General features: G+C 38.9%; 1 protein-coding gene across 2 annotated transcripts in view; it reads right to left on the minus strand.

Moving 5' to 3' along the window:
- The window catches only part of OXA1L (OXA1L mitochondrial inner membrane protein), a 133,986-nt gene extending 128,752 nt beyond the window's left edge, over positions 1 to 5,234 (minus strand). For both annotated transcript variants that reach the window (XM_067159753.2, XM_067159752.2), the window contains exon 1: positions 5,098 to 5,234. In XM_067159753.2, the coding sequence (XP_067015854.2) occupies positions 5,098 to 5,175 (78 nt within the window). In that variant the 5' untranslated portion in view covers positions 5,176 to 5,234. The remainder of the gene's footprint in view (positions 1 to 5,097) is intronic.
- Between the last annotated feature and the right edge of the window lie 9,314 nt (positions 5,235 to 14,548).

Consider the following 14,548-nt stretch of genomic DNA (forward strand, 5'->3'; position numbering starts at 1 on the left):
AATGTCTTTGCTATCAAAGGTAAATTTCAATACTTCGTTAGTATTAATCACCTCCTTTATCTGGACATTTTCCTTGTAACCAACAACCTTTACATACTGCTGACTGAATACTTCTACCCTCTGTAGATCCTCGCATACGCACTCCCCTTGTTCATTAATGACTCCTGGAATGCCCTTCTTGGAACCTGTTTCTGCCTTAATTACCTAAATATACCCTTCCATTTTTCACTGAAATTTGTATGACTGCCAATTATGTTTGCCGTCATGTTATCCTTAGCTGTCTTCTTCATTAGATTCAATTTCCTAGTAAGTTCCTTCTACTTCTCCTTACTTTCACAACCACTTCTATCTCTATTTCTTTCCAACCTGCACCTCCTTCTTCTCTTTACTTCTCTGTTATAACACAGCAGGTCTTTACCACCTTTAAAGCTACATACAAGTTTTCACATTCCTCAACAATTGCCTTAAACCCATCCCGCAGTCTGTTTACTTTTTATACCTTTTTCCACCGATCATAATTACTTTTTAGAAACTCTCTCATACCTGTCTTTATCAGCCATATGGTAATAGTCCTACTTTTACGACCTTCCTTTCTATTACATTTATTTTTCACTATGATAAAAACAGCTTTGTGATCACTAATACCATCTATTACTTCAGTTTCTCTGTACAACTCATATGGTTTTAGGAGCACCATGTCCAGAATATTCTTCTATTTGCCATTTGTTGGTAATTTTTCCTGCCGTTCGTATTACCTTCCAAATTGACATTTAATAAATTGAGATCACCTGCTACAATCACGTTCCTATAATAATGTTATTGTGTTTACGTCCCACTAACTACTTTTTGACGGTTTTTGGAGAATCAAGTTCCTTTCCTATCATTTCCCACATAGCTCATTACCGTATCAAATAATTCTGAATCAGTGTCTGTGTCACCCTTTCCAGGTCTATACACTCCTACAACATTACTTTGCCGATTTTCTTCAGAGACGAGCCTTGTACCTAGAATTTCATGTTTGTCATCTTTAACTTTTTTGTAGCTTACAAATTCTTCTTTCACCAAAATGAATACCCCCCCCCCCCCTCCTCCCATTCCTTCCTGTCTCTATGATAAACACTCCAGTTCCACGAGAATATTCTGCATCAATTTTATCATTTCTCAGCCATAATTCAACTCCTACAATATCTATTAAATTACCAAATTCTACTCCTTTCTTTACAACACTTCTACAGTTCAACACTTACATTTTTATGTCACCCCTACTTGACTACCAGATCCCTGTACTCTTATCAATACTTCCTAGTCCACACAGTTTCACTGAATGTACCTTCCTATAACCCTTGTAAACAAACACCCTAACATATATACCACTGCAGTTCAAGTGAAGACCATCTTAGTATAGAACCCTATCTCCTACCCACCCATTACAATCTACAAATCTCACTCCCATTTTCCCCATCTACCCATTCCATAGTCTCTCTCTCTTTTTTTTTTTGCTATTTGCTTTATGTTGCACCGACACAGATAGGTCTTATGGCGACGATGGGACAGGAAATGCCTAGGAATGGGAAGGAAGCGGCCGTGGCCTTAATTAAGGTACAGCCCCAGCATTTGCCTGGTGTGAAAATGGGAAACCACGGAAAATCATCTTCAGGGCTGCCGACAGTGGGATTTGAACCCACTATCTCCTGGATGCAAGCTCACAGCTGCGCGCTCCTAACCGCACGGCCAACTCGCCCGGTTAGTCTCATTTAAATCCCCAATTAACCTCCAATCAGTTTCCCTTCTACACAGTATCCCACTGATAACAATCTCTGCTTCCTTATTCTACGTGCTGCCATAACCAAACATCCCCAACTATGTTAGTATCTATCCCTGCTTGCCTTACGTTACTGGCACCAACATGGAAAATTACCACCTTTTCCTCACCCTCCTCCCTCCCTTGTATTTTCCTCAACATCTGCCTTAACCAAATTCCTGGATAACACTCTACCCTAGTTCCCTTTCCTCCACATGCCTGATAATTGAGTCAACCATGACCAGAGCCTGAACCCCACTCTTATTAGATCCCTCCATTCTCAGTCTCACTTAACTTCCATGACGCCTGCAGAACTCTCTTCCTCCCCTCTTTTCTCTTTCTCATTATCCTGTTCCACCTCCCTCTTCCTATCCTCTACTCTATGTTTCCTTTTCCTGCCAGTCCTTTTCCCCTCCTCTGTAACTCCTCCATGATCTCCATCTTCCCTCTGGTGATATACATGCAGTGACTCATACTGATTCCTCACCAACATCTCTCCTTGGCCCACTATCTGAGGAAAACCCTTAGCCCTCCTGTCTTCCACAACTCCCCTTCTTTCCCCTCCCTCTTGCTTCCCTGCCATGTCTTGTACATTGATTGAGGAAGACCTTTCTTCATATTTTAGCATAGAGAAATTAAATGGGTATCATTACTAAGTGAGACTAAAGAAAGAATTGCTTCCAAACAAAGATTGCATGTCACATTTTTGTTTCCATTATTTTCAACAGTGGCATATGCTGGGATCAAGACGTGGGCTACCACTAGACTTAGGTTACACCTTTTCTACGGTTGGTGTAGTGAACGTCAAGTCTTCAGCGTTTTGAACTGCAGCGAATAACCAAAGGAGAAGCCTGCTGTGTTGCCAAGGCTGCTTCACAAGCTACTGTCCTGGCCTCTGCTACTGCCAATGCTTAATTCCTGATCAGTGGAGATGGTAGCCTAAGGGTTAGCAAATTTAAGTCCGGCTTTGTGGCTAAACGGATGGAATGCTTGCCTTTGATCTGATAGCCCCGGTTCAATTTTCAGAATCAACCCCCTCAAACTGTTAATTCCTCTGGCTTGGAGACTGGGTGTTTATGATGTCTTCGCCATTCATTTTATCCTCATTAAGTCACCACCAAGCCTATACAGATATCATGCACCATTATTATTTTTATTATTATTAAATAAAAATGTTGAATTTTACAGTGGTCGTACCCATCGTTCACTGGTTAATTAGCTTCCTTGGGGGATCAGTGGTGGTATCTGACCCATGATCATGGGTTCGATTCCAACCAACAAAAGAGAACCTGAAAGATTGCATTCCATTTTAGCAGATCTACCTAGGGAACAAGAAAGCTATATTACTCCTATAACAGCAGACCTGCAGCCTTTCTACAAGGATGTAGAAGGGACGAGAGTCCAGGCTGCAGTATTAGTCTCCGATGCCTTGCTCTCAATAATACGTGTGACGTTTTTCCTCGCAGCTTTCAGGTTTTGTAAATAGAACAACCTGCCAGATGCTTACATTATGATGTGCTTTAGACTTCTATCATTCTCAATTGAGGTTTAGGCTTCAATGACAGCCTTCGTAGCCCTCAGTATATGCCACTGATTTTCAAGGTCAATTAACTTCTTTCAAAATATTTTATTAAAATAGGGGAATGGAAATTCCTTAACCCTTTTGCCATCACATGTTTATTGTTGTTCCATTCTCGACTACATAGTACACAATTATCAAAATCTCACACAGCAGCCTAATCACAAGCTGTGAGTAAATGAACAACTGTGTATCATATCCCTGGCTTTATACCCTTGGTACAAAGCCTTGCGAGTGCCAGAATTTGAAGTTGCCAAATTCTTGATGCAATGTATATCGATTACTAGAATATACTAATTACAATTTTATTTCAAGGCGTAAGTTACGAGTAAAAATGACATTTTGTGAAATGTAATGATAAGTAAAAATTACTGAAAAGTAATTGTTACAAGTAATTAGATTACTTTTTTACTTAATCACTTCCCAACTGTGTTTATATTCAAGTTAGGCCTACTGTCACAATATGATCCAGGTTTAGAGCAACAATTCAGTGTTAATTTTTCAACACTGGACCCTTGACTTTGAAATGTGTTGTGAAGAAGATTCAATAAAAATCGTAACTGGTAACGAATTTAATTATTTATAAATAATCAATTCTTGGTCAGGGACCATGCCTAAATAAAACATGGTTATGTTTAAGGAAGTTTGTGGGTGACATAGCTACGTTTAATACTAGGATGCGAAAAATATAATTAAATACATTTTCTCAATTAGACTAATTCCTGTCCAATAGCCTCAGAGAAAATGTGTGTGTGATGACCGTGCTTTTTTTTTTTTTTTTTTGCTAGTTGTTTTTACGTCGCACCGACACAGATAGGTCTTACAGCGACGATGGGACAGGAAAGGGCTAGGAGTGGGAAGGAAGCGGCCGTGGCCTTAATTAAGGTATAGCCCCAGCATTTGCCTGGTATGAAAATGGGAAACCACGGAAAACCATTTTCAGGGCTGCCGACAGTGGGGTTCGAACCTACTATCTCCCGAATACTGGATACTGGCCGCACTTAAGCGACTGCAGCTATCGAGCTCGGTGGTGACCGTGCAATGGTCATCCTACAGAAGCGGAATGAACAAGACAAAAACAAACTCAACCGCCGGGTTAAAGGATCTCGAAAGGATTGTATAATTAGAGCCAACATTGTGAACTTTTAAACAAAGATTCTACCACAAAAGATGTTTTTCAAAAAGCAAAAAGAATCAAGAATGACATTCTACAAACTTATCATGAGTGCGCCGGGCTGAGTGGCTCAGACGGTTAAGGCGCTGGCCTTCTAACCCCAACTTGGCAGGTTCGATCCTGGCTCAGTCCGGTGGTATTTGAAGGTGCTCAAATACGACAGCCTCGTGTCGATAGATTTACTGGCACGTAAAAGAACTCCTGCGGGACTAAATTCCGGCACCTCGGCGTCTCCGAAGACCGTAAAAGTAGTTAGAGGGACGTAAAGCAAATAACATTATTATTATTTATTATCATGAGTGCAAAAGGGAATGTTGAAAAGCCTAAATATATGTCTCAGTCATACTTCCGAGGAGAAGAAGAAACACACTCAAAACTAAAAAAATAAGCTATGGTATTCGACAGCAGCCTTATGTCAATGGTTAATACTACAGAAAGTTAACTTAACCTCCAAAGACAACCATAATACATACTTCGAATGAATGTCAATAGGTTTATTAATAATATATATACATCATACGAATAATGTGTTACAAGAGTTACCTCATGACATTTCAATAACTTTACAAATTGCACTTTTTTAATTGCCGCAACAACCCGCGGAACTCCCAAAGTCGCCATTTATTTGTATTAATTGTATGTTGTGGTAGCACTGCCTGCTCAATCTGCATCCGATGGCCCCATGGTGTGTGGTAGCATTGGGTGTAGTTTTTTTTTTTTTTACTTTCTTGGGCGCTGCTAAAAAGCCAAGACCCAGTCGTAACACTTATTTTGTCACAAATCTTCAAGAGAAACAGACTGAGTTTTACTTATGATGGATAGAGTTTTCATCACTTGTAGAAACACTAGGGTTACAGGTGACGTCTTCATAGGTTACAGCAAAGAGATAGGAGGATGCGAGTTAAGAAGCTCATAAGATTCACTAGTCAAAAGAATTTAGAGTTTTTTAATGTTACAATTATCCAAAAATTCTTGAATAGCAAGAACAAGTGAAAGTGTAGGCTGTTGAACGAGGCGAGCAACTGTTGTGGGTACTTGCATTTTTTGCGAGCGGAAAGTGTGGGGAAAAAAACGTTTTCTATGTAGGACGAAATGGGAACATTGAAAGAACATGCGATTAATGTCGGCCATAATATTATTACATGAACACATGGGTGAATCCACTAACTTTAATTTGAATTTATAAACCGGAGTCAGAGCGTGATTAAAGGGTAATCTGATAATTGTTGTAATATGTCTGCGTGAATATTTTGTTGTTGAAAACTATGGGTGACTAGCAATACTTGGTTGCAGTTGATAGTAATGTTTTCCTTTGAGTTTCGCCGATTGTGTCCAGTTGTGCTGCCATTTTTGTTGAACAGCAAGTTTAATAACGGCGTGAAATCTGTGTAGGGAAGGGCTATGGAAGCATTGATTCTGGTTCCGGATGTAGCTTATTTTGCCATTTTATCAGCCTGATCATTACCTGCGTTCTTCGAATGACCTTTTATCCATGTTAAAGTTATATCAGCACCATTTTTATCGAGTTCAAATAAAAGGCGTCGAATATTGCAGATGTACCAATATATATAGGACTTATGTGGCATTAAACTTTGAAGCACACTTATGGAATCTGTAAAAAATGATCGCTTTGGAGAAGTGGTTACTTTTATGTATATCAAAGCTTGTCGTATAGCGAAAGCCTCAGCAGTAAATATTGAGGCATAGTTTGGAAGTGTGTATTGCTCACAGACGTTTAACTGCGGAATGAAATATGCGGCCCCCGTGCCTACATTTTGTTTGCATCCATCTGTATATATTATGAGAGTAGGATTGAGATCATTCATCGCCATTTTAAGTAAGTTGCAATGTGCTGTTATTAAAGGAAAAGTACTGAGACACTACAATATTTGGTGTGTAGTGCATAATATGGTATGACATTGTATTGTATGGAAGCGAAATATTTTGTTGAATGCTAGTATGATATTGTCGTGTCAAGTTGAATGCGTCTAACAAAGCAGGAGTTCGTGATTGCTGTTGAGAACGTTGACGATATTTCTCCATTAATAGTAGTTTGGGTAGGATAGGATGTCGAGCTAGTGCCATTCGGGGCAATACAAATTTAGAAGCTAAATACAAACGGTGATAGTGGAGAGGCATGTCACATGTTTCAACAAGTAACGCATTAGTTGGGGTAGAGATTAAAGCGCCTATACATAATCGGAGTGCTCGATGTTGAATTTCGTTAAGCTTGTGAATAAGAGTGGAGGAAGCAATATCAAAATAAAAGGATTCATAATCTAAATGCTAGCGTGTTGTATGCCGATAAAGTAATAAAGCCGTTACGGGATCACCACCCCAGTTTCGTCGAATTGTTAATTTCAATATATTGGTAAATTTTTGAGTCTTTTTCGAAAGGTATTCAAAATGGGGTTTCCAGGACAGTTTATTATCTAAATATATACCAAGATACTTATGCACCCGGACTATCGGAATTGTAATATTTGCAGTTCTGAAAGAGTCTGTATTATACTTGCGTTTATGCGTGAAAATCATGGCCACATTTTTAGTAGAGGAAAGTTCCAAACCATGCTCGTTTAACCATGCTTTAGCAGTAGTTAATGTTCGAGTGATATTAGTCCTGCAGACTTCTAGACTTTCATGAGAAGAACAAATGACTATATCATCCGCATAAAGTAATATTCTTGCATCGCGTATTACGATACCTTCTAAATCCTTTAAGTATAGAGCAAATAATAGGCCACTTAAAATGTCGCCCTGAGGCAACCCATTACACGAGTATCGTACATTAGACGTAGAGGTTTGGCATGGGATTTCCATTCGCCGAAAATATAAAAGATGTTGGAGCATTTTAATAAAATTAGCAGGGAGGTGTAAGTTATGAAGTTTCGACAGTAACATGTGCATGGGCACGTTGTCATAGGCAGCTTTGATATTAAGGAAAGCAGCAATTGTTCCATGTTTGCGTTGTTTTGCTAGAAGCAAATCCGTTAATAATATGTTAATGGGATCCACTGTGCTTCACCCTTTTATAAAGGCATATGGATAGACGGGTTGCAAATTGTGATAAGCGAGACACCATAAAAGCCTTTCCAACAGAATACTGAGGAAGACCTTCCTTAAACATGATCCTAAAACGATTCCTCTATATTCGATAAGATTGGTAGTCGAGAGTTTTGGTTTCGGTATGAGCACAAGCGTAAATGTATTCCATGCAGAAGGAGGAACACCTGAGTTTAGTATTTGATTGTAATACGCTATGATTATTGCTTGTGCATGGTAAGGAAGATGGGAGAGTATTTTATAGGTAATATAGTCCGGTCCAGGAGCAGAAGTAGGTTTCTTTTGGAGTATGTTAAAAAATTCTGGGTAAGATATAGGTTGGGAGAGTGTGATAAATTTATCTGGAAGAGACACTGTAGTATACTGCTGAAATTCTTGAACAACAAAATCCGGAGTTAATGTGTCGTAAAATTGGGAGATGCTTTCGAAGTGTGGTTGGTCGAGTTTATTGCATCCCGTATGAGCTAGTTCTTTATAGCAGCCCAAATATCCTTAATACAGGTGTTTCTATCGAGGGAGTTAATAAAATATTTCTCTTCGTCTTTCGTCGAATACTTTTCTCAGGTGGGCAGTGTACTTTTTATATTGCAAATAATTGGCAGGTGTGAAATTTTGATTTAAACTTCTGAGCAGGCTGCGTCTTCGTTTCACCATAGCGGCGCATTGCTTATTCCACCAGTGAATGTTAAGTCGTCTAGTAGTATTGCTATATTTTCGATAATGAAAAGAGTGATATATATCTAGGTAGTCTTGAATATGCTGATATAAGGTAGTATAGGCAGAAGATGTGTGTGATGCTAATTTAATGCGATTTAAGATATAGTCGTGAAAGAGGCCAAAATCAAAATCTTGCAGATTCCGCGTTCTACGCTGAAGTTTTAAAATTATGTTCTGCGGATGAGGTTGAGTTATAATGTCAATAATCATAGGAAAGTGATCACTTAGATGAGTGTCTTTGTGCGTGCACCACATTGATTTATAGACGATATTTTCGGAACAAATTGATAGATCTACTGCACTATTAGGGTGTGCGGGTGGAGATAGCCGCGTAGGGGAGCCATCATTTCAAATAAACAAGTGGTTATTTAAGACTGCATTAAGAATATGACGTCCTTTTGTTGTGGTATCGACACATCCCCAGTCAGTGTGATGTCCATTGAGATCATCTGCTATTATGAAACTGTCTTGGGCTGAAAACTGTGAAAAATAGTGATGCCATTGATAGGCATTGCCTTGTATGGAAGGTGGGAAGTAGAGGTTCACGATAAGGAAATGTTGCACTCTCACAGCCAAGGAGTTTGTGTTAGGAATCGTGTAAGGTAGTAAGACGTTATTATATGGTATTTGCGATGCAATTAAAGTGAGTACCCCACCGTATCCACAATCATCGAGTCGTTCGACATTATAACCCTGGACAGAAAACGTGGAGTCAGGGTTTAACCATGACTCTTGTAATATAATAATATGGGGATTATATTCTTGGATGAGAAGTATTAATTCATGGTTTTTTGGAGTAATACTCCTACTGTTCCATTGCAGTATGCGCATCCTCCTCTACGAAAACTGATTAACTTTGTTAAAGAGGATTTTTAATAAATGAGCCCATTGCGGTTGTTCACCCAGAACGTCTGCTAAGCGCTTGAAGTCTTGCAGTATTTCTGCTTGAACATTATTTGTTAATCGCGGGAGTGTAGGGCGATCAGATGAAGTCTGAGGACTTTCTGAAGGGGAAGCTGTGCTAGTTGACTGTTCCACTTGCACGTTAGGCTGTCGAGTCTGTGAAATAGATACCCGTGGAGCATGCTCCAAGATAGGATTGCGTAAGATCGCGTGATAGCCTGCTCTATCAAAGCCTGGCAGGGGAGCTGGTCGTATTGGTCTTTAAATCACTTCAGTGAATTTCCGTTTACGAGGAGTCTCACGTGGAGACGTCGAATGGCTTGTACTTGCTGTGGAAATAGATGTGGCACGCTAAGGGGCGAAAATCCTGTCGGATGGAGTTTTTCTTGTGCTTGCTGGAAGGAAATATTGTCAACACACATCGTGCGCTTGATTGCGATTTGTTGCTGATGAACTTCACATCTATCGGATCCTACACCGTGATTCAGCCCACAATGTAGGGATTTACGCATTAAATCAGAACATGTGTAAGTTTCATGAGTCTTAGAGTAGTTACCGCATCTCGGGTATTTTGTTCTGCAGTTTTTGTCTGTATGCCCATATCGTTTACACTTCCCGCAGATAATAGGGCGAAAAATGAATGCCTGAACCTCTAATTTTACGTGAAAAATAGTAACAAATTCCGGTAAAGTTTGGCATTTGCAGGTTAATTTTATCGTTCCCGTAGGAACAAAGTTAGCTTGCCCATCAACTGACACACGTCGGTTGAGCCGTTGGGCTTTAACTGTAGGAACGGGTGATTCAATGTACTTGAAAATGTCCTCTTCAGTTAATTTCTTATCGACTCCCCGAATTAATCCAATGCGATACAAGCTGGATTCCGGAATGAAAGCTTTAAGTTTGTGAGAAGTCAAAATGGGGTGTTTGAGAAAAATGTTAGCATTGTCAGCTGAGTCAAATAGAATTTGAATGCGCTTTGCACCTTTCGGTTTGATAGATATTATACCTACAATTTTACTATCGTAGAAGAGCCTACCAAGTGCCATGGGATGAATATATCCAGTGTTTTTCTCATCAGCTGACTCAACACAGATTACGTACGGACCGCGGTGTCCTGAGTAGTAGTAAATCGGATTAGTTATAACAATCTTTTCGGATTGTATATTGGATGAAGAGTTTTCACCACCGAGAGCTGGTGTGATGTCACTATTATTGGTTGACCGCACTGTTTCTTCATGATCGATATCACTAGAAATGTCCATGTCTGGTGAACGGTTAGTACCGCCACCCCCACTATCGAAGAGAGCCATACATATACCGTAGCGCTTGCTCTATGGAATACTGCACTTGTCGCACACGGCACAATTAGGAAAGCAAAACCGCACACTACCACTGTTCGAAGCGAACTGGGGTGGAGAATAAATGGTCATATTCAAAGAACGTAGGCAACGCAAAGAGCTTCTTCTTCTTCTTCTTCTTCTTCTTCTTCTTCTTCTTCTTGCTGATTCGTTTGTTTGCGTTTGTTTTTTACTGTTACCCAGTCACTGAGTATATATATTATCTTCTCGTAATTGGTAAATAAGACTTTTTATACACACGCTTCACACTTTTGGGACCTTATTCACACTTAAATTCAGAATATTATTAACACCAAATGTTTAACTACCGATTGTTTTAAAAAACGTGACATAGATAATAAAGGTTAAAGTTACAAAGAATGCTAGGAGTGCAATACCTATGATAGCTGCTAAAACAAGAGAAAGTCGTTTGTTTACAACATTAATTTGTTATGATCAAGAAACTGGTTTAACAGTGAAATTATGTGGGGTGATGGTTCAAATAATAAACATTGGATGCTTGTTGGCAAAGGTATGTTCATTTTTAATAATAGCTTGAATAAAATACGTTGAGGGGAAGCATATTACGGACATTGGAAGAATAGGTGGTTACTATCTCCGTTGGGGTGTCCACAGATACAGTATGGTAGGTTAGAAATTTTAAAACAATATTTGTAGTCAGGCGTTAATGCATGGTTAAATCTCAAACGTATGATATTAATTATGTGACGTCGAGTATAGGATGCGTTTAAATACCATGGTTTTATAGAAATATAGGGTTGCAACTGATAAAAGGATTTCCCTTTGGTACTTGCCGAGCGTTGCCATGTATTTTGCCAAGATTGACGAGCTTCATGTTTGATAAGTGGAAAATAATCTGTATAGGAACTTTTATTTGAAGGGGATCTGATAAGGAGTGACTTGCTTCTTTAGCAGCTAGGTCAGCTTGATCATTACCTGGGTTGTCCGTATGTCCTTTAATCCATATTAAAGTAATATTGGCTCCGGAATGTTCAAGTTGATACAACATTTGTTTAACCTCATATAAGTATCCATTGTAGGATTGCGTCGGTGTGTGCAGAGCGTGAAGAACACTTTGGGAATATGCAAAAATATTGACTTTCGGAAACGCATGTTGTTGCACATATGATAGGGCTTGTCGAATTGCAAAGAGTTCTGCCGTGAAGATAGTTATATTGTTCGGTAAGTGATACCGAAAACTTATGCGTGTATTGGAATCAAAGAATGCTGCTCCTACCCCCTGTTGAGACTTTGCTTCATCTGTAAATATATTTACGTCGTGTCTGCTTGGTGATATTTTAAGTTTCTTTACTGTTGGCATAATTAATGCGGTACTTTTTGAGGGGCGAGGTGATAAGGAGGATGATTGAATAATAATCTGAGGTTTAAAATTAAGGGTTTCGTATGGATATGCGTGCATGATTAATTGCGGTGTTCGGAGTACAGAGCCGCGAAGATGATGCAACTCTGCATAAGCCAGATATATCGCTGGGTATCTGCCAGTTTTTGGAGGGCGTTTTTGATAATATTCAAAAAGAAGTTGAAGTTTGGGTATAATAATGGAATTCGTTGTAGTAAGGTGTTTCAGAATATATTTTTTTGCTAACATTAAACGTCTAATGGATTGAGGTATTCACTTGTTTCGACTAGCAATGCATTTTGTGGGGGTAGTTTTAAGAGCACCAATACAAGGTCTTAATGCTTGGTGTTGTATTATATCAAGTTTTGCTAAAGTAGTTTTAGGTGCTATATCAATTATATACGCAATATAATCCAAATAAGAACGTATGGTAGCCCGGTAAAGCAGTAATGTGGATGATGGTTCTGCTCCCCATTTTCGCCTAGTAACTGTGTGTAAAATGTTAAGGTAACCTTCTGCTTTTATACGTAAGGACTGAAAATGAAATTTCCAATTGAGGTTACGATCAAGATGTATACCTAAGTATGTGTGCTGATTGGTAAATGGAATACTAAATCTGTCAAAACAAATGGGACTATTGTCAAATGTACGTTTTTGCGTAAATATAATTGCTGCGCACTTTGGGATTGAAAGTTGTAGACTGTGAATATTTAGCCATTGCAATACTTTGCTCATAACATTCGAAGTCGTTTGACGACATTCATAAATGTTTTTATGCGAAAAGTAAATCACAAAATCATCTGCAAAGGCCAATTCTCGAGCTAAACGTGTTGTTATTGTTACTAATTCACTCATGAATAAGGCAACTAATATACCGCTTAATATCGCGCCCTGAGATAAGCCATGAGAGGTCTGACGACTCGGAAAGTGGTAGTGGGCAGATTTTAGTGTTAATGTGCGATTGGTAAATAATTGATGTAAAATGAAAATGAATTTAAAGGGAAAACCGTACATAGATAATTTTCCCATAGAATGTGTAGCAATACAGAATCATAAGCCCCTTTTATGTCTATAAATATGGCTACGGTAGTCTGCTGTCTCCACCGGGCTAACAAAATGTCTAGGATTAATATGTTGATTGGATCTTGGGTGGCACGCCCTTTTATGAAGGCGAATTGGTACTTAGGAAAAAGATTGCAGTGATCTAAAACCCACATTAATAGTCGAAGTAAAATTTTACAGAATGTTTTACGTATACACGAACTCAGTACTATCCCACGAAAGTGTTCTGGATTATCTGGTAGTGTATGAGGTTTTAATATAGGCTTTACATAAAAATTGTTCCATTGCACGGGGATGTGTACTGTGTGTAAAATATCATTAAAGTAGTGGAGAAGAAGAAGTTGTGCCTGGGAAGGAAGTAATCTGATCATATTATATGTTATTGCGTCTGGTCCAGGAGAAGAGCTATTTGTCGTTGATATAACAATTTGAAGTTCGTTTAAGGTTATTGGTTTAGTTAAAATGGAGAAATAACAATGTGGTGTTTTTACAGGTGATATTAATGGGAGTAGCATATAATCAGGGTTGAGCGGTTGAAGAAAAGAATCAATTACTGCTCTTGGAAAATGATACTGTCCCTGATGTTGAAAAGTTCTTGTTCAATAAATGAGATGCAGGGATATGTGAAGTTATGATGATAGAAACGTTTTCCAAGCATTTCGCTTTTTAGTGTTAAAAATGAGTTTGGTTTTGGCAATGTGTCGTTTTAATTGTAAATAATTACTTGGCGTCATTGATTGTCGATAACATTGGAACAATATTTTACGACGATAGATTAGTTCGTGGCATTCCTTATCCCACCATTTAATTGTTTGAGATAGTAGACGAATACGAAGACATTTTAAAATTGATCAAATTGGGGAAAAATGCGACCATTGGCCTTTTGTAATATAGACATACGGCGGACAATATATTTTAATGAAATAAATATTATTATAAATGAAACCGACAACATAGGTTTGAGGAATCTGATTATTAATTGTTAAGGGCATATAACTAAATGAATTATGGATGCATGCAGCTACTCCATCGTAACCGTCTCCATCTTGTCTTAGAATATGATAACCCGGTATAGTAAAACGAGGATTAGGTGTGAACCAGTGGCGAAACTACTTGGAGTCATTTGAGGCAATGCCTACCCTATGAAATACGATTAAACATAAATATCGTAACAAATTTATCTGCTGTTATTATTGTGTTAAATCAACAATAATCTCTTTTATATGTGCTACATGATGACAGCAGATGATGTGCTTCGCTGATCGCCCCGCTAGATGGCGACAGCAGACCACTTGTTCTGACTGGGAGACAGTCTGTAAGTTGTCTCATCCAGGATTTTTTGTTTTGTTTACCTTCAGTCAGCGTGACGACCGGCGCGGGGTGGTGGAGGGAAGATAGTTTTACCGCCCGCACTCTTCTCACCGCAAAGTCTAGACCCCAGAGAGGCAAGCCTCATGTGTTATATCAGAGCGTAGTAATTCCCAGCGCGAAGGTGACAATGAAGTAGCGGTGCCCTATTGTTAAGTGTGTG

This window comes from Anabrus simplex, chromosome 1, assembly GCF_040414725.1.
Source record: "Anabrus simplex isolate iqAnaSimp1 chromosome 1, ASM4041472v1, whole genome shotgun sequence".
NCBI classification, from domain to species: Eukaryota; Metazoa; Arthropoda; class Insecta; order Orthoptera; family Tettigoniidae; genus Anabrus; species Anabrus simplex.